The sequence below is a fragment of the Rhinoraja longicauda genome, chromosome 4 (assembly GCF_053455715.1).
Source record: "Rhinoraja longicauda isolate Sanriku21f chromosome 4, sRhiLon1.1, whole genome shotgun sequence".
Lineage (NCBI taxonomy): Eukaryota > Metazoa > Chordata > Chondrichthyes > Rajiformes > Arhynchobatidae > Rhinoraja > Rhinoraja longicauda.
In genome coordinates, this window is record NC_135956.1 from 91,468,212 (window position 1) to 91,489,602 (window position 21,391).

General features: G+C 48.2%; 1 protein-coding gene across 1 annotated transcript; it reads right to left on the reverse strand.

The window, feature by feature from the left end:
• Window positions 1-986: 986 nt before the first annotated feature.
• On the reverse strand, window positions 987-19,455 carry LOC144593041 (elastase-1-like). The gene is made up of 8 exons (XM_078398454.1): window positions 19,422-19,455; window positions 15,944-16,020; window positions 13,861-13,970; window positions 10,884-11,009; window positions 7,252-7,388; window positions 5,548-5,693; window positions 1,877-2,026; window positions 987-1,013 (listed from the first exon to the last, which is right to left on the reverse strand). The coding sequence occupies exons 1-8, from the start codon at window positions 19,453-19,455 to the stop codon at window positions 987-989; spliced, it is 807 nt and encodes a 268-aa protein (XP_078254580.1).
• Between the last annotated feature and the right edge of the window lie 1,936 nt (window positions 19,456-21,391).

The window sequence follows — 21,391 nt, forward strand, 5'->3', positions numbered from 1 at the left end:
CTGAACCGAGGGTTCTGCTAGCAGGTGGCAGAGAGAGAGAGAGAGAGAGAGATCTCTTATTTAATGGATAAGTTGCTGTGAAACTGCCGCACAAATGTCCCATTCTTTGCTTTGTACTCCCTTCCGCAGCTGGACAGGGTCATCATTGAGTAAATGACCCTTGCTTGCAACTTACCCGGTATCTGAGTCATAATATTGCAGCAGCTCTGTGGAAACTGGTTTATTAACATGCCATCGCAGAAACGTAGAAACATAGAGAATAGGTGCAGGAGTAAACCATTTGGCCCTTCGAGCCAGCACCGCCATTCAATATGGATCACGGCTGATCATCCATAATCAGTACCCCGTTCCTGCCCTCTCCCCATATCCCTTGATTCCATTAATCCTAAGAGCTAGATCTATCTCTCTTTTAAATTCATCCAGTGAATTGGCCTCCACTGCCTTCTGTGGCAAAGAATTCCACTCTGTGGCAGAGAATTCATCACATAATCAGAATAGAACCCTGCGTTTTTTTTAAAAAGTGTGATTAGTTTAGAGATACAGCGCGGAAACAGGCCCTTCGGCCCATCGAGTCCGCGCCGACCAGCGATCACCCCGCACACTAACACTATCCTACGCACACTAGGGACAATTTACAATTTTTACCGAAGCCAACTAACCTACAAACCTGCACGTCTTTGGAGTGTGGGAGGAAACCGGTGCACCCGGAGAAAACCCACGCAGGTCACGGGGAGAACGTGCAAACTCCGTACAGACAGCACCCGTAGTCAGGATGGAACCCGGGTCTCCGGCGCTGTGAGGCAGCAACTCTACCGCCGCGCCACCGCCACGATTAATATAACAAAAGTAAAACATTAGCATGGAAACAAAATGAAATAAAATCAGATTAGATCAGCTAATCATATTTTTATTAACAAATTCAGGTTGTGAATAAGTCATTTCTTCATTCTGCTTGATGTCATGGTTGATAAAATGTAGGAACGGTCTTAGAAGCCACCGTTTTGTTGCATGGTCTGAAAGAAGGGAATAAATGTTTAAAAATTTGATTATAAGATAAGTTGCCTAGAAAGGTCCTAAGATCATAAGTGATAGGAGCAGAATTAGGCCATGGAGAGAAGGCAGGAGAATGGGGTTAGGAGGGAGAGATAGATCAGCCATGATTGAATGGCGGAGTAGACTTGATGGGCCGAATGTCCTATCACTTATGAACATGAACATATTCAAAAAAGCAACAATAATCAAGGAAAGGTGCCCTCAATGATCACCTCCTATCGCTTATAGAAACATAGAAACATAGGGCCATTTGGCCCTTCGAGCCAGCACCGCCATTCAATGTGCTCATGGCTGATCATCCACAATCAGTAACCCATGCCTGCCTTCTCCCCATATCCCTTGATTCCACTAGCCCTTAGAGCTCTATCTAACTCTCTTTTAAATTCATCCAGTGAATTGACCTCCACTGCCCTCTGTGGCAGAGAATTCCACAAATTCACAACTCTCCTGGTGAAAAAGTTTCTTCTCACCTCAGTTTTAAATGGCCTCCCCTTTATTCTTGGACTGTGTGGCCCCTGGTTCTGGACTCCCCCAACATTGGGAACATTATTTCCTGCATCTAGCTTGTCCAGTCCTTTTATAATTTTATACGTCTCAATAAGATCCCCTCTCATCCTTCTAAATTCCAGTGAATACAAGCCCAGTCTTTCCAATCTTTCCTCATACGACAGTCCCGCCATCCCGGGGATTAACCTGGTGAACCTACGCTGCACTGCCTCAATAGCAAGGATGACCTTTCCCACAGTGTCATGTTTTGACGTTGGATAACCTGGTTTAACGTGGGTGACCTTCTCTCAAGGGTACAAAAACAAAGAAAGCCTACCTTGTCAATCCAATCGTTGTACGCTGATACTCGAGTGAAGACAGTCGGGTATAGTGGCACGATGCAGGACCCTGGCCCGAAGCTTACGATGCCCTGGACAATCCAGGCTCCGGTGTCATCCATGCAGTTCAAAGGCCCACCTGAATCTCCCTGTAAACCAACACAAAAGCTGAGGGAAATGCCTGCCCCAAATGATGCAATCAAGAAAAAAAATCACGTATTATTTGTAATGGCAACTTCAGTCTTCTCCAATGAAGTCCTTTCCGATTAACGTCACTTCACAGGGAGTGGGAGGGGATCTTATCGAAACGTATAAGATTATTAAGGGGTTGGACACGTTAGAGGCAGGAAACATGTTCCCAATGTTGGGGGAGACCAGAACCAGGGGGCCACAGTTTAAGAATAAGGGGTAGGCCATTTAGAACTGAGATGAGAAAAAAACTTTTTAGTCAGAGAGTTGTGAATCTGTGGAATTCTCTGCCTCAGAGGGCAGTGAGTGGGGGCCAATTCTCTGAATACATTCTAGAGAGAGCTAGATAGAGCTCTTAAGGATAGAGGAGTCAGGGGGTATGGGGAGAAAGCAGGAACGGGGTACTGATTGAGAATGATCAGCCATGATCACATTGAATGGCGGTGCTGGCTCGAAGGGCCAAATGGCCTCCTCCTGTACCTATTGTCTATTGTCTATTGTCTATTGGGAGTGAACTTGGCGCAAAAACCGACAGAAAGATTTCCCAGACGTATTTTCAGCTTAATTAGTCGTTCGTTGAAGTAGTTGTACAAACAAGAAGATGAACATACCAAACGCAGGCTCGGCGATCGTTTCGCTCAACGCCTTCGCTCAGTCCGCCTTAACCAGCCTGATCTCCCAGTGGCTGAGCACTTCAACTCCCCCTCCCACTCCCAGTCTGACCTTTCTGTGATGGGCCTCCTCCAGTGCCATAGTGAGGCCCACCGGAAATTGGAGGAACAGCACCTGATATTTCGCTTGGGCAGCTTGCAGCCCAGTGGTATGAACATTGACTTCTCCAACTTTAGATAGTTCCTCTGTCCCTCTCTTCCCCTCCCCTTCCCAGATCTCCCTCTGTCTTCCCGTCTCCACCTATATCCTCCCTTTGTCCCGCCCCCCTGACATCAGTCTGAAGAAGGGTCTCGACCCGAAACGTCGCCCATTCCTTCTCTCCTGAGATGCTGCCTGACCTGCTGAGTTACTCCAGCATTTTGTGAATAAATACCTTCGATTTGTACCAGCATCTGCAGTTATTTTCTTACATTAACATTCCAGGCTAGACTTATCTCGCATTCAAGTCACAGCTGGTGTTCTGTTCTCCCCGTCGGACCACAGCTCTCGTCGCTGGTCTGGTAAGAACTGTATCTCACCAAACCCCCCGTGTCTAACCCCTCCTGTCTCTGCATCTCCAGATATACCACCACCTTCTGGCTCCTCCCATTACGTTATGCCCATATATGTATTCATCTCACAACAGCTTCTAAGTGTCTAAAATAATACAGCAAGATATCTAGACAAAATAATATAATATGCTAACACAGCCAGCACCAACACAAATGGCTCCTGCAGCATCCATCCACCTTGCTCATAAGTTTTTTTCAGTCAGAGAGTTGTGAATCTGTGGAATTCTCTGCCTCAGAGGGCAGTGGAGGCCAATTCTCTGAATGCATTCAAGAGAGAGCTAGATAGAGCTCTTAAGGATAGCGGAGTCAGGGGGTATGGGGAGAAGGCAGGAACGGGGTACTGATTGAGAATGATCAGCCATGATCACATTGAATGGTGGTGCTGGCTCGAAGGGCCAAATGGCCTCCTCCTGCACCTATTGTCTATTGTCTATTGTCTATAATTAGGCCATTCAGCCCATCAAGTCTACTCTGCCATTCAACGTAGCTAGGAAAGAACTGCAGATGCTGGTTTAAACCAAAGATAGAAACAAAGTGCTGGAGTAACTCAGCGGGTCAGGCAGCATCTCTGGAGAGAAAGAACGGGTGACGTTTCGGGTCGAGATCCTTCTTTAGACTGATGAATCACGGCTGATCTATCTCTCCCTCCTAACCCCATTCTCCTGCCTTCTTCCCATAACCCCTGACACCCGTACTAATCAAGAATCTATCTATCTCTGCCTAAAAAAATACCCACTGACTTGTGGCCTCCACAGCCGTCTGTGGCAAAGAATCCCTCAGATTCACCACCCTCTGACTAAAGAAATTCCTCCTCATCTCCTTTCTAAAGGAACATCTTTTAACTCTGAGGCTGTGCCCTCTGGTCCTAGACTCTCCCACTGGTGGAAACATCCTCTCCACATCCACTCTATCCAGGCCGCTCACTACTTGGTTCCAGGAGTGGGGTTGGGGAAACCTTTCTTTTTTTAGGTCTCTTCCTCGGAGCGCGGCTCGGCCGCGGGGCCTTCCATCGCCGGCGCGACTCGGCCGTGGGACCTAACATCGCCCGGCGTGGCTCGGCCGCGGGACCTAACATCGCCCGGCGTGGCTCGGCCACGGGACTTAGCAGGGCCCGGCGTGGCTCGGCCGCGGGGCCTTCCATCGCCCGTTACGGCTCGACCGCGGGGCCTTCCATCGCCCGGTAAGGCTCGGCCGCGGGGTCTTCCATCGCCCGGTAAGGCTCGGCCGCGGGGCCTTCCATCGCCCGGCGCGGCTCGGCCACGGGGCCTTCCATCGCCTGGTAAGGCTCGGCCGCGGGGCCTTCCATCGCCCGGTATGGCTCGGCCGCGAGACTTAGCAGCGCCCGGCGTGGCTCGGCCGCGGGGCCTTCCATCGCCCGTTACGGCTAGGCCGCGGGGCCTTCCATCGCCCGTTAAGGCTCAGCCGCGGGGCCTTCCATCGCCCGGTACGGCTCGCCGGCCGGGCCTTCCATCGCCCGGTACGGCTCGGCCGCGAGGCCTTCCATCGCCCGGTACGGCCACGGGACGTTTCAGCGCCCGGTACGGCTCGGCCGCGGGGCCTTCCATCCCCTTGCGGGGGCTGTCCGTGGGTGTGGGGGGGAAGAGAGTGGAAGTTTTGTTGCCTTCCATCACAGTGAGGGGGTGTTTGGAGTCACTGTGATGGATGTTTGTGTTGGGGTCGTGTGTCTTGTGTTCTTTTCTTTTTTGTTGTGGTCTGTGACTGCTGGAAATGTAATTTTGTTCGGTATCTCGGTACCGAACGACAATAAAGCTCTGTATTCTGTATTCTGTATTCTTGCACCTCTGTACAAGATGTTAGCAAGGTCAAACTTGTGTTCAGTTTTGGTCGCCCGGCTGTGGGGAAAAATGCCATTAAGCTAGAGGGGCGGAGAGTAGATTTACAAGCGATATCGCCAGGACTAGAGGGTGTGAGCTATAGGGAGAGGTTGAGCAGGCTGGGTCTCTATTCCACGGAGCGCAGGAGGATGAGGGGAGATCTTATAGAGGTGTACAAAATTATGAGAGGAATAGATCAGGTAGATGCACAGTCTTTTACCGAGGGCAGTGGAATCACGTTTCAATGAAGTCCCCCCCCTCATCCTTCTAAACTCCAGCGGGTACAGGCCCAGTGCCGACAAACGCTCATCGTACGTTAACCCACTCATTCCTGGGATCGTTCTCGAAAACCTCCTCTGGAGCCTCTCCAAGAGCCTCAGACGTGGGTGACCCCAACATTGCTGACAATATTGCACGACTCACCTGGCACCCACCGATCTTGCCATCGCCTCCCGCACAGATCATGTTCTGTTTGACCACACCTGACCACCAGCTGGGCGAGGAGCAGATGGCGTAGTCCACCACCGGGAGGAGGGCTTGCTGCAGGGTGGCAGAGGGAAGGCCGAAGGCTGGAAGATAAACAGAGCAGAGGATGTTACCAACCGTGGCACGGACATCGGCCAAGCTAACTCCTTCCCGGCACAACTTTGGGAACATTTTTCCTGCATCTAGCTTGTCCAGTCCTTTCATAATTTTATACGTCTCTATAAGATCCCCTCTCATTCTTCTAAACTCCAGTGAATACAAGCCCAGTCAATAGACAATAGACTATAGGTGCAGGAGTAGGCCATTCGGCCCTTCGAGCCAGCACCACCATTCAATGTGATCATGGCTGATCATTCCTCATCTCAGTTCTAAATGGCCTACCCCTTATTCTTAAACTGTGGCCCCTTGTTCTGGACTCCCCCAACATTGGGAACATGTTTCCTGCCTCTAACGTGTCCAACCCCTTAATAATTTTAATAATTTGGACAGGTACATGGATCGGACAGGTTGAGAGGGATATGGACCTTCATGCGAACGATGAATTTCATTGCGCGCTGGTGTCTGTGAGAATAAACTAACCTGTTGCTATCTCCAGTTGTACCTACTGCAGTTGTACAGGGCCCTAATGAGAACGCACCTGGAGTACTGTGTGCAGTTTTGGTCTCCAAATTTGAGGAAGGATATTCTTGCTATTGAGGGCGTGCAGCGTAGGTTTACTAGGTTAATTCCCGGAATGGTGGGACTGTCGTATGTTGAAAGACTGGAGCGACTAGGCTTGTAAACACTGGAATTTAGAAGGATGAAAGGAGATTTTATCGAAACGTATAAGATTATTAAGGGGTTGGACACGTTAGAGGCAGTAAACATGTTCCCGATGTTGGGGGAGTCCAGAACCAGGGGCCACAGTTTAAGAATAAGGGGTAGGCCATTTAGAACTGAGATGAGGAAAAACTTTTTCAGTCAGAGAGTTGTAAATCTGTGGAATTCTCTGCCTCAGAAGGCAGTGGAGGCCAATTCTCTGAATGCATTCAAGAGAGAGCTAGATAGAGCTCTTAATGATAGCGGAGTCAGGGGGGTATGGGGAGAAGGTAGGAACGGGGTACTGATTGAGAATGATCAGCCATGATCACATTGAATGGCGGTGCTGGCTCGAAGGGCTGAATGGCCTCCTCCTACACCTATTGTCTATTGTCCAACAAGCAACAAGCCAATGCTTCCTTTCAAGAGGTAAAGCAGTATAGACTGGCACCTAGTGGTGAAATGTGTATACTGCAATTTTCCTTGAATTTTTTTTTAAATCCTTAAAAAATTTCCTTTAATTTAATCCTTTAATCGGGACTTCATTGAAACGTACAGAATAGTGAGCTGCCTATCACTTATGGGTGTATCAGATAAAAGGCTACAATTTTTCCAATGGGTGATGTTTCAGGAAGAGACTGAGTTGAGTCTGAAGAAGGGTCTCGACCCGAAACGTCACCCATTCCTTCTCTCCACAGATGCTGCCTGACCTGCTGAGTTACTCCAGCACTCTGTGAAACGTCACCTATCCATGCTCTCCACAGATGCTGCCTGACCCGCTGAGTTACTCCAGCAGTTTGTGCCACTCTATCTTGTAGAGGTGTCCGATTGCTTTGTACTTACGTTGGGTTAACCCCCATCCAGTGACGTAGCAGGGGTAGCCGTTGGGAAGTATCTGTCCGGGGTTGGGCAGCATTGCCACATGGACATCGGGAGTAGCATACGCCGACTCGGACATCCGGAGAAGGGCAATGTCGTTTCTAGGAGTCACAGGTTCATAAAATCATTAGCGATAGGAGCAGATTTAGGCCATTCGGCCCATCAAGTCTACTCCGCCATTCACTCGTGGCTGATCTGTCTCTCCCTCTCAACCCCATTCTCCCCATAACCCTTGACACCCTTGCTCATCAGGTATCTGCCAACCCCCACCTTCACCACTGTCGTACTGATTTCACAACTTCAGAACTTCATATCTTCACAACTTCATAGCTTTATAACTTCATTACTCCTATATCTTCACAACTTCGTAAATCTTCACAACCTGGAGTATTGCGTGCAGTTTTGGTCTCCTAATCTGAGGAAAGACATTCTTGCCATAGAGGGAGTACAGAGAAGATTCACCAGATTGATTCCTGAGATGGCAGGACTTTCATATGAAGAAATACTGGATAGACTCGGCTTGTATTCGCTGGAATTTAGAAGATTGAGGGGGGATCTTATAGAAACTTACAAAATTCTTAAGGGGTTGGACAGGCTAGATGCGGGAAGATTGTTCCCGATGTTGGGGAAGTCCAGAACAAGGGGTCACAGTTTAAGGATAAGGGGGAAGTCTTTTAGGACCGAGATGAGAAAGTATTTTTTCACAGAGAGTGGTGAATCTGTGGAATTCTCTGCCACAGAAGGTGGTTGAGGCCAGTTCATTGGCTATATTTAAGAGGGAGTTAGATGTGGCCCTTGTGGCTAAAGGGATCAGGGGGTATGGAGAGAAGGCAGGTACAGGATATTGAGTTGGATGATCAGCCATGATCATATTGAATGGCGGTGCAGGCTCGAAGGGCCGAATGGCCTACTCCTGCACTATTTTCTATGTTTCTATGTAACTTAACTTCACAACCTCATATGTTCCAGGAGCAGAATTAGGCCATTCGGCCCATCAAGTCTACTCCGCCATTCAATCATGGCTGATCTATCTCTCCCTCCTAACCCCATTCTCCTGCCTTCTCCCCATAACCCCTGACATCCGCACTAATCAAGAATCTTTCTAACTCTGCCTTAAAAACATCCACTGACTTGGTCTCCACAGCCTTCTGTGGCCTTGAAATCTCTGTTGTGCAGTCCAGAGGACTAAGGGGAATGGAATGTTGAAATAGTAAATTGGTGAGTTGGATCCATCTGATCTCAATAATATGAAGTGGGTAATCTAATTAAAGATGCTTTTCAACCAAGTGACCTTTGCTAATAATGTTTCCTTTTAAATCTTCTGGCTCAATACAGTTTAAACAGGGCTGATAAATGTCTCCAATCCACCCAAACAAGGTTCATAAGTTCTAGGAGCAGAAATAGGCCATTCGGCCCATCTTGTCTACTCCGCCATTCAATCATGGCTGATCTATCTCTCCCTCCTAACCCCATTCTCCTGCCTTCTCCCCATAACCATTAACGCCTGTACTAATCAAGAATTCATCTCTCCACTGACTTGGCCTCCACAACCTTCTTTGGCAATGAATTCCTCAGATTCACCACCTTCTGACTGAAGTTGAAAGTTAAATGTAACTTAGGAAGTTCGGCATGTCTCTTACACCTCTCACCAACTTCTACATAAGCTGCGTAGAAAGCATTTGATCAGGACGCATCACAGCTTGGTTTGGGAACAGCTCCATCCAAGACCGCAAGAAATTGCAGTGAATTGTGGACGCAGCCCAGACCATCACACAAACCAACCTCCCTTCCATTGACTCCATCTACACCTCACGCTGCCTCGGCAAGGCCAGCAGCCCAGACCATCACACACACCAACCTCCCTTCCATTGACTCCATCTACACCTCACGCTGCCTCGGCAAGGCCAGCAGCATCATCAAGGACCAGTCTCACCCCGGCCACTCCCTCTTCTCCCCTCTCCCATCGGGCAAGAGGTACAGAAGTGGGAAAACGCACACCTCCAGATTCAGGGACAGTTTCTTCCCGGCTGTTATCAGGCAACTGAACCATCCCACCACAACCAGAGAGCAGTGCCGAACTACTATCTACCTCATTGGAGACCCTTGGACTATCCTTGATCGGACTTTGCTGGCTTTACCTTGCACTAAACGTTATTCCCTTATCAGGTATCTGTACACTGTAGACGGCTCGATTGTAATCATGTATTGTCTTTCCGCTGACTGGTTAGGACGTAACAAAAGCTTTTCACTGTACCTCGGTACACCTGACAATAAACTCAACTGAAAGAAGAAAAAAACTGTAATTCCTATTTCCTTATGTAGGTGAATGATTGCTCCTCAACTAACAGAACTAGTTTAGTTTCGAGGGTAGATACTGAACGTTTCTCCCCAGATGGAAATGTTAAATACCAAAGAGCATAGTTTAGTTTAGTTTAGAGAAACAGCGCGGAAACAGGCCCTTCAGCCCACCGGATCCGCGCCGACCAGCGATCCCCGCACATTGACACTATCCTACACACAAACACACGAGAAAATATTTCCATTTATACAAAACCAATTAACCTACAAACTTGCACGTCTTTGGAGCGTGGGAGGAAACTGAAGATCTCGGGAAAAACCCGCGCGGTCACGGGGAGAACGTACAAACTCTGTACAGACAGACACGTAATCAATAGACAATAGACAATAGGTGCAGGAGGAGGCCATTTGGCCCATCGAGCCAGCACCGCCATTCAATGTGATCATGGCTGATCATCCACAATCAGTACCCCGTTCCTGCCTTCTCCCCATAACCCCGGACTCCGCTATCTTTAAGAGCTCTATCTAACCCTCTCTTGAGAGCATCCAGAGAATTGGCCTCCACTGCCTTCTGTGGCAGAGAATTCCACAGGTTCACAACTCTCATCCCCGTTCTAAATGTCCCGGCCCTTATTCTTAAACTGTGGCCCCTCTGGATAGAACACAAATCCCTGGTGCTGTAAGAAAGGCAACTCTACCACTGCAAGGCCACCGTGCTGACCCAGTATGCCATGACAGCTCTCAGGAGCATTCTTGCTATTGAGGGCGTGCAGCGTAGGTTTACTAGGTTAATTCCCAGAATGGCGGGACTGTCATATGTTGAAAGACTGGAGCGACTAGGCTTGTATACACTGGAATTTAGAAGGATGAGAGGGAATCTTATCGAAACGTATACGATTATTAAAGGGTTGGACAAGTTAGAGGCAGGAAACATGTTCCCAATGTTGGGGGAGTCCAGAACAAGGGGCCACAGTTTAAGAATAAGTAATAGGCCATTTAGAACGGAGATGAGGAAGAACTTTTTCAGTCAGAGAGTTGTGAATCTGTGGAATTCTCTGTCTCAGAAGGCAGTGGAGGCCAATTCTCTGAATGCATTCAAGAGAGAGCTAGATAGAGCTCTTAAGGATAGCAGAGTCAGGGGGTATGGGGAGAAGGCAGGAACGGGGTACTGATTGAGAATGATCAGCCATGATCACATTGAATGGCGGTGCTGGTACGAAGGGCCGAATGGCCTCCTCCTGCACCTATTGTCTATTGTCTATTGACAGACGGTTCAAAGGTTTAAAACTGTTAATTACCCGATTTCGAGAGCATATGAGTTGTATCCAGGGTGAATGATGATGGTCTCGATGTGTCTCAAATATTCGTTGCCTTTGACATACAGATCGTGTTCTCCAAGAACGACCGCAAATCTTCCTGGCACGCTGTGAAGGGAAAGTAGGGAAGGTGTCAGATCTGTACAGCAGGCCAACAGGCCATTCGGCCCGCCTTGTCCATGTTGACCAGGTTGGCATAATGTGCAGCTCCTGCACAATGGCCTGCAATTGGCCCATTGTCCTCTAAACCCTTCCTATCCACCCGTCTGTCCACGTGTTTGGTTTAGTTTAAAGGTGCAGCGTCGAAACAGGCCCTTCGTCCCACCGAGTCCGTGCCGACCAGCGATCCCTGAACACCAACACTATCCTACATACTAGGGACAATTTATGCTTATACCCCAAGCCAATTCTCCTGCCTTCTCCCCATAATCCGTAACACCCGCACTGATCAAGAAACACCTGTACTAATCAAGAAACACCTGTACTAATCAAGAAACACCTGTACTAATCAAGAAACACCTGTACTAATCAAGAAACACCTGTACTAATCAAGAAACACCTGTACTAATCAAGAAACATCTGTACTAATCAAGAAACACCTGTACTAATCAAGAAACACCTGTACTAATCAAGAAACACCTGTACTAATCAAGAAACACCTGTACTAATCAAGAAACACCTGTACTAATCAAGGTAGTGGGGAGGAAAGTGCCGACATAGAAACATAGACAATAAGTGCAGGAGGAGGCCATTCGGCCCTTCGAGCCAGCACCGCCATTCATTGTGATCATGGCTGATCATCCACAATCAGTAACCCGTGCCTGCCTTCTCCCCATACCCCTTGATTCCGCCAGCCCCTAGAGCTCTATCTAACTCTCTTTTAAATTCATCCAGTGAATTGGCCTCCACTGCCTTCTGTGGCAGAGAATTCCACAATTTCACAACTCTCTGGGTGGAAAAGTTTCTTCTCACCTCAGTTTTAAATGGCCTCCCCTTTATTCTAAGACTGTGGCCCCTGGTTTTGGACTCCCCCAACATTGGGAACAATAGCTGGAGAAACTCAGCAGGTCAGACAGCTTCTTTGGAGAAAAGAAACAGGTGGCATTTTGGGTCTGGAGTGAAGAAGGGTCTCGACCCTAAATGTCACCTTTTCTCCAGGGATGCAGTCTGACCCATTGAGCTACTCCTGCTGTTTGTGTCTGACTTCGGTTTAAACCAGCATCTGCAGTTCCTTTCTACACACATCACCCCCTCAGCCTCCTGCACTCCAAGGTAACAAGACCCAGCCTGTGCAACCTGTCCCTGTAACTCAAGCCCACAAGCCCAGGTAACATCCAGGTAACATCTGCAAGTCGAATCGGTAGTAAAGAAAGCAAACACAATGCTAACAGTTATTTCGAGAGGGTTTGTACACAAGGACAGGGATGTAATGCTGAGGCTGTAGAAGGCGCTGGTCAGGCCCCACTTGGAATATTGTGAACAACTTTGGGCCCCATATCTGAGGAAGGATGTGCTGGCTCTGGAGAGGGTCCAGAGGAGGTTTACAAGAATGATCCCAGGAATGAATGGGTTAACCTGTGATGAGCGTTTGTCAGCACTGGGCCTGTACTCGCTGGAGTTTAGATGATTGAGGGGAGACCTCATTGAAACGTACAGAATAGTGAGCGGCCTGGATAGAGTGGATGTGGAGAGGATGTTTCCACTAGTGGGAGAGTCTAGGACCAGAGAGCACAGCCTCAGAATTTAAGAACGTTAGGTCATATGGAATAGGAGTACAATTACGCCATTCGGCCCGTCAAAACTAGCCCGCCATTCAATCACGGCTGATCTATCTCTCCATCCTAACCCCATTCTCCTGCCTTCTCCCCATAACCCCTGACACCCACACTGATCAAGAATCCATCTATCTCTGCCTTAAAAATACCCACTGACTTGTGGCCTCCACAGCCTTCTGTGGCAAAGAATCCCACAGATTCACCACTTAGGAAGGAGATGAGAGATGTAACTGGGAGATAGGGTTGCCAACTATCTCACTCCCAAATAAGGGACAAGGTGACGTCACCGCCCCACGCCCCGCGTGACCTCACCCAGTCAGCGGCCACGTGCTCCCGCTGCACCAATGGTGGCCGCCCGGGCCGGGAGGCAGGTTGCTACGCAACCTCTGTTAGGCGGTATCCGGGCCTCCGGACCTACAGTGTCCGGGCCTACAGTGTCAGGGCCTACAATGTCTGGACCTACACTATCTGGGCCTATAGCGTCCGGGGCCTACAGTGTCCGAGCCTACAGTGTCCAGGCCTACAGTGTCCAGGGCCTACAGTGTCCGGGCCTACAGCATCCGGGCCTACAGTGTCCAGGCCCACAGTGTCCGGGGCCTACAGTGTCCGGGCCTACAGCGTCCAGGCCCACAGTGTCCGGGCCTACAGTGTCGGGGCCTACAGTGTCCGGGCCTATAGCGTCCGGAGCCTACAGTGTCCGGGCCTACAGTGTCCGGGCCTACAGTGTCCGGGGCCTACAGTGTCCGGGCCTGCAGTGTCCCGGCCTACAGCGTCCAGGCCTACAGTGTCCAGGCCCACAGTGTCCGGGCTTACAGTGTCCGGGCCTACAGCATCCAGGCCCAAAGTGTCCGGGCCTACAGTGTCGGGGCCTACAGTGTCCGGGCCCACAGTGTCCAGGCCCACAGTGTCCGGGCCTACAGTGTCGGGCCTATAGCGTCCGGGCCCACAGCGTCCGGGCCTACACTGTCTGGGCCTAAAGCGTCCAGGCCCACAGTGTCCGGGCCTACAGTGCCCCGCGGGCCTAATACGGGACAAGTGTGGTCCCTTACGGGAAAAAACAATTTAGCCCAGATTACGAGCCGTCCCGGCTAATACGGGACAGTTGGCAACCATACTGGGAGATTGCGTAGCGCAAGGTGGAGTGAAGAAATGAAACGATGCCTGTAGTAGAACAGTGGACTTACTCAACGATGCAATGAGCGGCGGTCATGACCCAGTTTGCAGACACAAGGGATCCTGCACACATATGTTGGAAGAAGTCAGGGTCAAAGTCGTAGGCGAACTGCAGAGAGGCCTGAAACAAAGATAAACGCTCGGGATTATTTTTCTTTTGACTACAAACCAGATCAATAGTCTGAATGACTGAGGTGTTCCCATGCAGAGGAGACACCAGGGGGTGGCACGGTGGCACAGAGGGTAGAGTTGCTGCCTCACAGCACCGGAGACACAGGTTCAATGCTGACACTGTCTGTGTGGAGTGTGAGGTTATCCACTTTGGTGGTAAGAATAGGAAGGCAGATTATTATTTGAATGGTGTCAAGATAGGAAAAGGGGACGTACAACGTGATCTGGGTGTCCTAGTGCATCAGTCACTGAAAGGAAGCATGCAGGTACAGCAGGCAGTGAAGAAAGCCAATGGAATGTTGGCATTCATAACAAGAGGAGTTGAGTATAGGAGCAAAGAGGTCCTTCTGCAGTTGTACAGGGCCCTAGTGAGACCGCACCTGGAGTACTGTGTGCAGTTTTGGTCTCCAAATTTGAGGAAGGATATTCTTGCTATTGATGGCGTGCAGCGTAGGTTTACTAGGTTAATTCCCGGAATGGCGGGACTGTCATATGTTGAAAGACTCGAGCGACTAGGTTTGTACACACTGGAATTTAGAAGGATGAGAGGGGATCTTATCGAAACGTATAAGATTATTAAGGGGTTGGACATGTTAGAGGCAGGAAACATGTTCCCAATGTTGGGGGAGTCCAGAACCAGGGGCTACAGTTTAAGAATAAGGGGTAGGCCATTTAGAACAGAGATGAGGAAAAACTTTTTCAGTCAGAGATTTGTGAATCTGTGGAATTCTCTGCCTCAGAAGGCAGTGGAGGCCAATTCTCTGAATGCATTTCAAGAGAGAGCTAGATAGAGCTCTTAAGGATAGCGGAGTCAGGGGGTATGGGGAGTGGGCAGGAACGGGGTACTGATTGAGAATGATCAGCCATGATCACATTGAATGGCGGTGCTGGCTCGAAGGGCCGAATGGCCTCCTCCTGCACCTATTGTCTATTGTCTATTGTCTATTGAGTCTGTACGTTCTCCCAGTGACTGCGTGGGTTTTCTCCGGGTGCTCCGGTTTCCTCCCGCACTCCAAAGATGTGCAGGTTTGTAGGGTAATTGGTTTTGGTAATATTGTAAATTGTCCCTGGTGTGTGTAGGATTGTGTTAGTGTGCAGGGATCGCTGGTCGGCACGGACTCTGTATCTCCAAATTAAACTAAACTACACTAATCTAATCTAACCAAATCTAATCTAATATAATATAATCGAAACTGATCTGATCTTATCTGATCTGATCTGACATAAACCAATCTAATCTAATCTAATCTAATCTAATCTAATCTAATCTAATCTAATCTAATCTAATCTAATCTAATCTAATCTAATCTAATCTAATCTAATCTAATCTAATCTAATATAATCTAATCTGATCTAATCTAATCTAATCTAACCTAACCTAACCTAACCTAACCTAATCTAATCTAATCTAATCTAATCTAATCTAATCTAATCTAATCTAATCTAATCTAATCTAATCTAATCTAATCTAATCTAATCTAATCTAAACCAATCTAAACTAAACTGAACTAATCTAAAATTAACTAATCTAATGTAATCTAAACTAATCTAATCTAATTTAGTTGAAACTAAACTAAACTAAACTAAACAAATCTAAATTAAACATAACTAAATTAATCTAATCTAAACTAATCTAAACTAATCTAAACTAATCTAAACTAAATTAAACTAAACTAATCTAAACTAAGCTAAACTAATCTGATCTGATCACTGCACGCGATGCTCCTGTAACACTGCGTGATGACTTGCTGATTCTTGTACTCGATGCCCGGTGGGCTGGTGATGAATGGCTGACTCTTGTACTCGATGCCCGGTGGGCTGGTGATGAATGGCTGACTCTTGTACTCGATGCCCGGTGGGCTGGTGATGAATGGCTGACTCTTGTACTCGATGCCCCGGTGGTCCGGTGATGGATAAACTTGCCTGCCATGGCCAGCTGTGTGGACGTGCCTCCTGCCCTCCCACCACACGCCCATCAAGAGGGTTCGCAGTCACAGCCCCTGCCACGGAGAGAGGCAAGAAAACAAAGAAAGGAAAGAAAACATAAATAATTTCATTAACACTTTGGCAACCTGTGGAATTCTCTGCCACAGAGGGCAGTGGAGGCCATTTGACTGGACGTTTTCAAGAGAGGGTTAGATTTAGCTCTTGGGACTAATGGAATCAAGGGATATGGGGAGAAGGCAGGAATGGGGTACTGATTGTGGATGATCAGCCATGATCATATTGAATGGCGGTGCCGTCTCGAAGGGCCGAATGGCCTACTCCTGCACCTATTTTCTATGTTTCTATGTTTCTAATCAGCAAGAGAAATTGCCTCAAAAGCCAATTCCTTTATCAGTTCATACATTCTAGGAACAGAATCAATAGTCAATAGTGGTTTATTTGTCACATAAACATAAATGTGTAGTGAAATGAAACATTACCTGCAGTTGAACAATAAAACCAATAAGAATAATCAATAAAAATGCAATAATAATATTCATTTATTGTCATTGCAACGAGTACAACGAAATTTAAAAATAGCCAATCCTGACGGTGCGTACAAACATATATGCAATAAATGCAAAAACAAATAAATACATAAATACAATTAAATACAATTATATTAAGTACAAGATTTTTTAACGGTGTTGCCTAGTGCAAAGGTAGTGTTCAGTTCTCGTATGGCCCTGGGGTAAAAACTGTTCTTAAGTCTGTTTGTTCGGGATTTGATCGACCTGAAACGTCGACCAGAGGGCAGATGAACAAACAGACGGTGGCCGGGGTGGGATGGATCTTTTATTATTTTGCCTGCTCTACTGAGGCAGTGAGCAGCCGATGATCTTCTGGGCCGTCGTGATGACCCTCTGAAGGGCCTTCCTGTCCTTTTCTGAGCAGCTGGCATACCATGTGGTTATACAGTATGCCAGCACACTCTCAATGGAGCAGCGATAGAAGGACATCATGAGCTTCTCCTGCAGGTTGGTTTTCCTGAGGATCCTCAGGAAGTGGAGTCTCTGCTGTGCCTTCTTTACTGTGGTGATGGTGTTGGTAGACCAGGTAAGATCCTCTGCGATGTGCGTACCCAGGAACCTGAAAGCTGGTACCCTTTCCACACAGACCCCATTGATGTAGAGTGGGTCGTAATCTACACTGGTTTTTCTAAAGTCAATTATAAGTTCCTTTGTTTTGGAGGAGTTCAGGACCAGATTGTTCACTGAACACCATGCTGCCAGCCTTTGGATTTCATCCCTATAGGCTGTCTCATCTCCTTCTGAGATGAGTCCAACCACATATACAATCACAAACTAACACCAAACAAAAAGAAATCATGCCATTCGGCCCATCGAGTCTACTCCGCAATTCAATCATGGCTGATCTATCTCTCCCTCCCAAACCCATTCTCCCCATAACCCCTGACACTTTTAATAATCTAGAATTAGTGACATTTATCTCAATGGTTTACAAATTGGCAACCACAGAACAGTACAGCCCGAGAACAGGCCCTTCGGCCCACAATGTTCGTTGCTGAACATGTTGCCCTTAGACTAACCCCCTCTGCCTGCATGTGATCCATATCCCTCCATTCCATGCATATCCATGTGCCAATCTAAAAGCCTCATAAACGCCACTATTGTATCTGCCTTCACCTCCATCCCTAGGGTTGTCAACTTCCTCACTCCCAAATACGGGACAAGGTGACGTCACCGCCCCGCGCCCCACGTGACCTCAGCCAGCCAGCGTCCACGTGCTCCCGCTCCACCAACGGCGGCTGCCCGGGCCGGGAGGCGGGTTGCTACACAACCTCCAGAGGTAGACACAAAATGCTGGAGTAACTCAGCGGGTCAGGCAGCATCTCGGTAGAGAAGGAATGGGTGACGTTTCGGGCCGAGACCCTTCTTCAGGCTGATCAGACTGAAGAAGGATCTCGACCCGAAACGTCATCAGTCTGAAGAAGGGTCTTGACCCGAAACGTCACCCATTCCTTCTCTCCTGAGATGCTGCCTGACCGCTGAGTTACTCCAACATTTTGTGTCTATCTTAGATTTTAACCAGCATCTGCAGTTTTTTTCCTACACTGTCTGGGCCTACAGTGTCCGGACCTACAGCGTCCGGGCCTACAGCATCCGGGCCTACAGTGTCCGGGCCTACAGTGTCCAGGCCTACAGTGCCTGGTCCTACAGCGCTATTGAGGGCTTGCAGCGAAGGTTTACTAGGTTAATTCCCGGAATGGCGGGACTGTCGTATGTTGAAAGACTGGAGCGACTAGGCTTGAAAACACTGGAATTTAGAAGGATGAGAGGAGATCATATCAAAACGTATAAGATTATTAAGGGGTTGGACACGTTAGAGGCAGGAAACATGTTCCCAATGTTGGGGGAGTCCAGAACAAAGGGCCACAGTTTAAGAATAAGGGGTAGGCCATTTAGAACTGAGATGAGGAAAAACGTTTTCAGTCAGAGAGTTGTGAATCTGTGGAATTCTCTGCCTCAGAAGGCAGTGGAGGCCAATTCTCTGAATGCATTCAAGAGAGAGCTAGATAGAGCTCTTAAGGATAGCGGAGTCAGGGGGTACGGGGAGAAGGCAGGAACGGGGTACTGATTGAGAATGATCAGCCATGATCACAGTGAATGGCGGTGCTGGCTCGAAGGGCCGAATGGCCTCCTCCTGCACCTATTGTCTATTGTCTATTGCCCCCCGAGCCTACTACGGGACAAGACGGTCCCGTACGGGACAAACCAATTTAGCCCAAAATACGGGATGTCCCGGCTAATACGGGACAGTTGGCAACCGTAGCCACCCCTGGCAGCGCGTTCCAGGCACCCACCACCATCTGTGTAATTAATCTTGTCCTGCACCTTAACGCTCTGCCCCCTAGTCTTTGATATTTCCAATGTAGGGTAAAGGTTCTGACTGTCTACTGATTTATCAGCAAATCAGGGCTGGCCTTCATTTGTTCTGGCTTTTTCTCGCCTCCAGTTTATTTCCACCCCCCCTCCCACCTCCCCCCACCTCTACTTTCAGTCGAACCAAAACGTTACCCATTCCTTCTCTCCACAGATGCTGCCTGACCCGCTGAGTTACTCCAGCACTCTGTGAAATGTTACCTATCCGTGTTCTCCACAGATGCTGCCTGACCCGCTGAGTTACTCCAGCACTCTGTGAAACGTCACCTATCCATGTTCTTCACAGATGCTGCCTGACCCGCTGAGTTACTCCAGCATTTTAAGTCTATCTTCTGACAGTCTGACTGATCTAAGCCTCCATTAATTTGATATACTTCTACCAAATCTCCCCTCAACCTCCGGCGCTCCAAGTTTCTCTCTCTGTTTGTCCAATCGCTCTTGGTAGCGAAGACCCTCTAAACCAGGCGATGATCTGGTAAAAACAAGGAGAAACAATGTTGGTTAATTCTTACCGAGACAAAGAGTGAACAGCAGATACTGGATCATGTTGAAGCCTTGTCTAAGTTGGACACCAATCCTTCGTAGATTTATACTCACCTGTGCGCGTCACAATATATTTTCCAGTCCCGTGGGTAAGATAGCGACTGCTGAAAGACCAGTTACCTTGTGAGGAGACCGTGCCAAGGTGCTTGTGAAACTGACCAGATGTAGGGAACGTCACCTGCAGTGACAACCATCAGGAGATTTACCTGAGGACGTTGCCAGGACTCGAGGGCCTGAGCTACAGGGAGAGGTTGGGGCAGGCTGGGACTCGATTCCTTGGAGCGCAGGAGGATGAGGGGAGATCTTATAGAGGCGTACAAAATCATGAGGAGGATAGATCGGGTAGATGCACAGAGTCTCTTGCCCAGAGTAGGGGAATCGAAGAAGGGTCTCGACCTGAAACGTCACCTGTTCCTTTTAAACATAGAAAATAGGTGCAGGAGGAGGCCATTCGGCCCTTTGAGCCAGCACCGCCATTCAATGTGATCATGGCTGATCATTCTCAATCAGTACCCCGTTCCTGCCTTCTCCCCATACCCCCTGACTCCGCTAACCTTAAGAGCTCTATCTAGCTCTCTCTTGAATGCATTCAGAGAATTGGCCTCCACTGCCTTCTGAGGCAGAGAATTCCACAGATTCACAACTCTCTGACTGAAAAAGTTTTTCCTCATCTCAGTTCTAAATGGCCTACCCCTTATTCGTAAACTGTGGCCCCTTGTTCTGGACTCCCCCAACATTGGGAACATGTTTCTTGCCTCTAACATGTCCAACACCTTAATAATCTTATATGTTTCGATAAGATCTCATCTCATCCTTCTAAATTCCAGTGTATACAAACCTAGTCGCTCCAGTCTTTCAACATATGACAGTACCGCCATTCCGGGAATTAACCTAGTAAACCTACGCTGCACGCCATCAATAGCAAATATATCCTTCCTCAAATTTGAAGACCAAAACTGCACACAGTACTCCAGGTGCGGTCTCACTAGGGCCCTGTACAACTGCAGAAGGACCTCTTTGTTCCTATACTCAACTCCTCTTGTTATGAAGGCCAACATTCCATTGGCTTTCTTCACTGCCTGCTGTACCTGCATGCTTCCTTTCAGTGACTGATGCACTAGGACACCCAGATCTCGTTGTACGTCCCCTTTTCCTAACTTGACACCATTCAGATAAAACCATGAGGGGAATAGATCGGGTAGACGCACACAGTCTCTTGCCCAGAGTAGTGGAATCGAAGAAGGGTCTCGACCTGAAACGTCACCTGTTCCTTTTAAACATAGAAAACATACAAAATAGGTGCAGTAGGAGGCCATTTGGCCCTTCGAGCCAGTACCGCCATTCATTGTGATCATGGCTGATCATCCACAATTTAAGAAAGAGCTAGATAGAGCTCTTAAAGATAGCGGAGTCAGGGGGTATGGGGAGAAGGCAGGAACGGGGTACTGATTGAGAATGATCAGCCATGATCACATTGAATGGCGGTGCTGGCTCGAAGGGCCGAATGGCCTACTCCTGCACCTATTGTCTATTGTCTATAGTAACCCGTGCCTGCCTTCTCCCCATACCCCTTGATTCCACTAGCCCCTAGAGCTCTATCTAACTCTCTTTTAAATTCATCCAGTGAATTGGCCTCCACTGCCTTCTGTGGCAGAGAATTCCACAAATTCACAACTCTCTGGGTGAAAAAGTTTTTCCTCATCTCAGTTTTAAATGGCCTCCCCTTTATTCTAAGACTGTGGCCCCTGGTTCTGGACTCCCCCAACATTGGGAACATTTTTCCTGCATCTAGCTTGTCCAGTCCTTTTATAATTTTATACGTCTCTATAAGATCCCCTCTCATCCTTCCAAATTCCAGTGAATACAAGCCCAGTCTTTCAAATCTTTCCTCACATGACAGTCCCACTATCCCGGGGATTAACTTCATGAACCTGTGCTG

What these genes read in the sequence shown, in the direction of transcription:
- LOC144593041 (XM_078398454.1), bottom strand. Translation starts at nt 19,455, where the DNA reads ATGATCCAGTATCTGCTGTTCACTCTTTGTCTCG. An exon ending in GCCGCTCATTGCATCGTTGA is followed by an intron (nt 11,010 to 13,860) that starts GTAAGTCCACTG and finishes TTCCCTTCACAG; the next exon opens with CGTGCCAGGAAGATTTGCGG. An exon ending in ACAACGATTGGATTGACAAG is followed by an intron (nt 1,014 to 1,876) that starts GTAGGCTTTCTT and finishes CCCTTCTTTCAG; the next exon opens with ACCATGCAACAAAACGGTGG.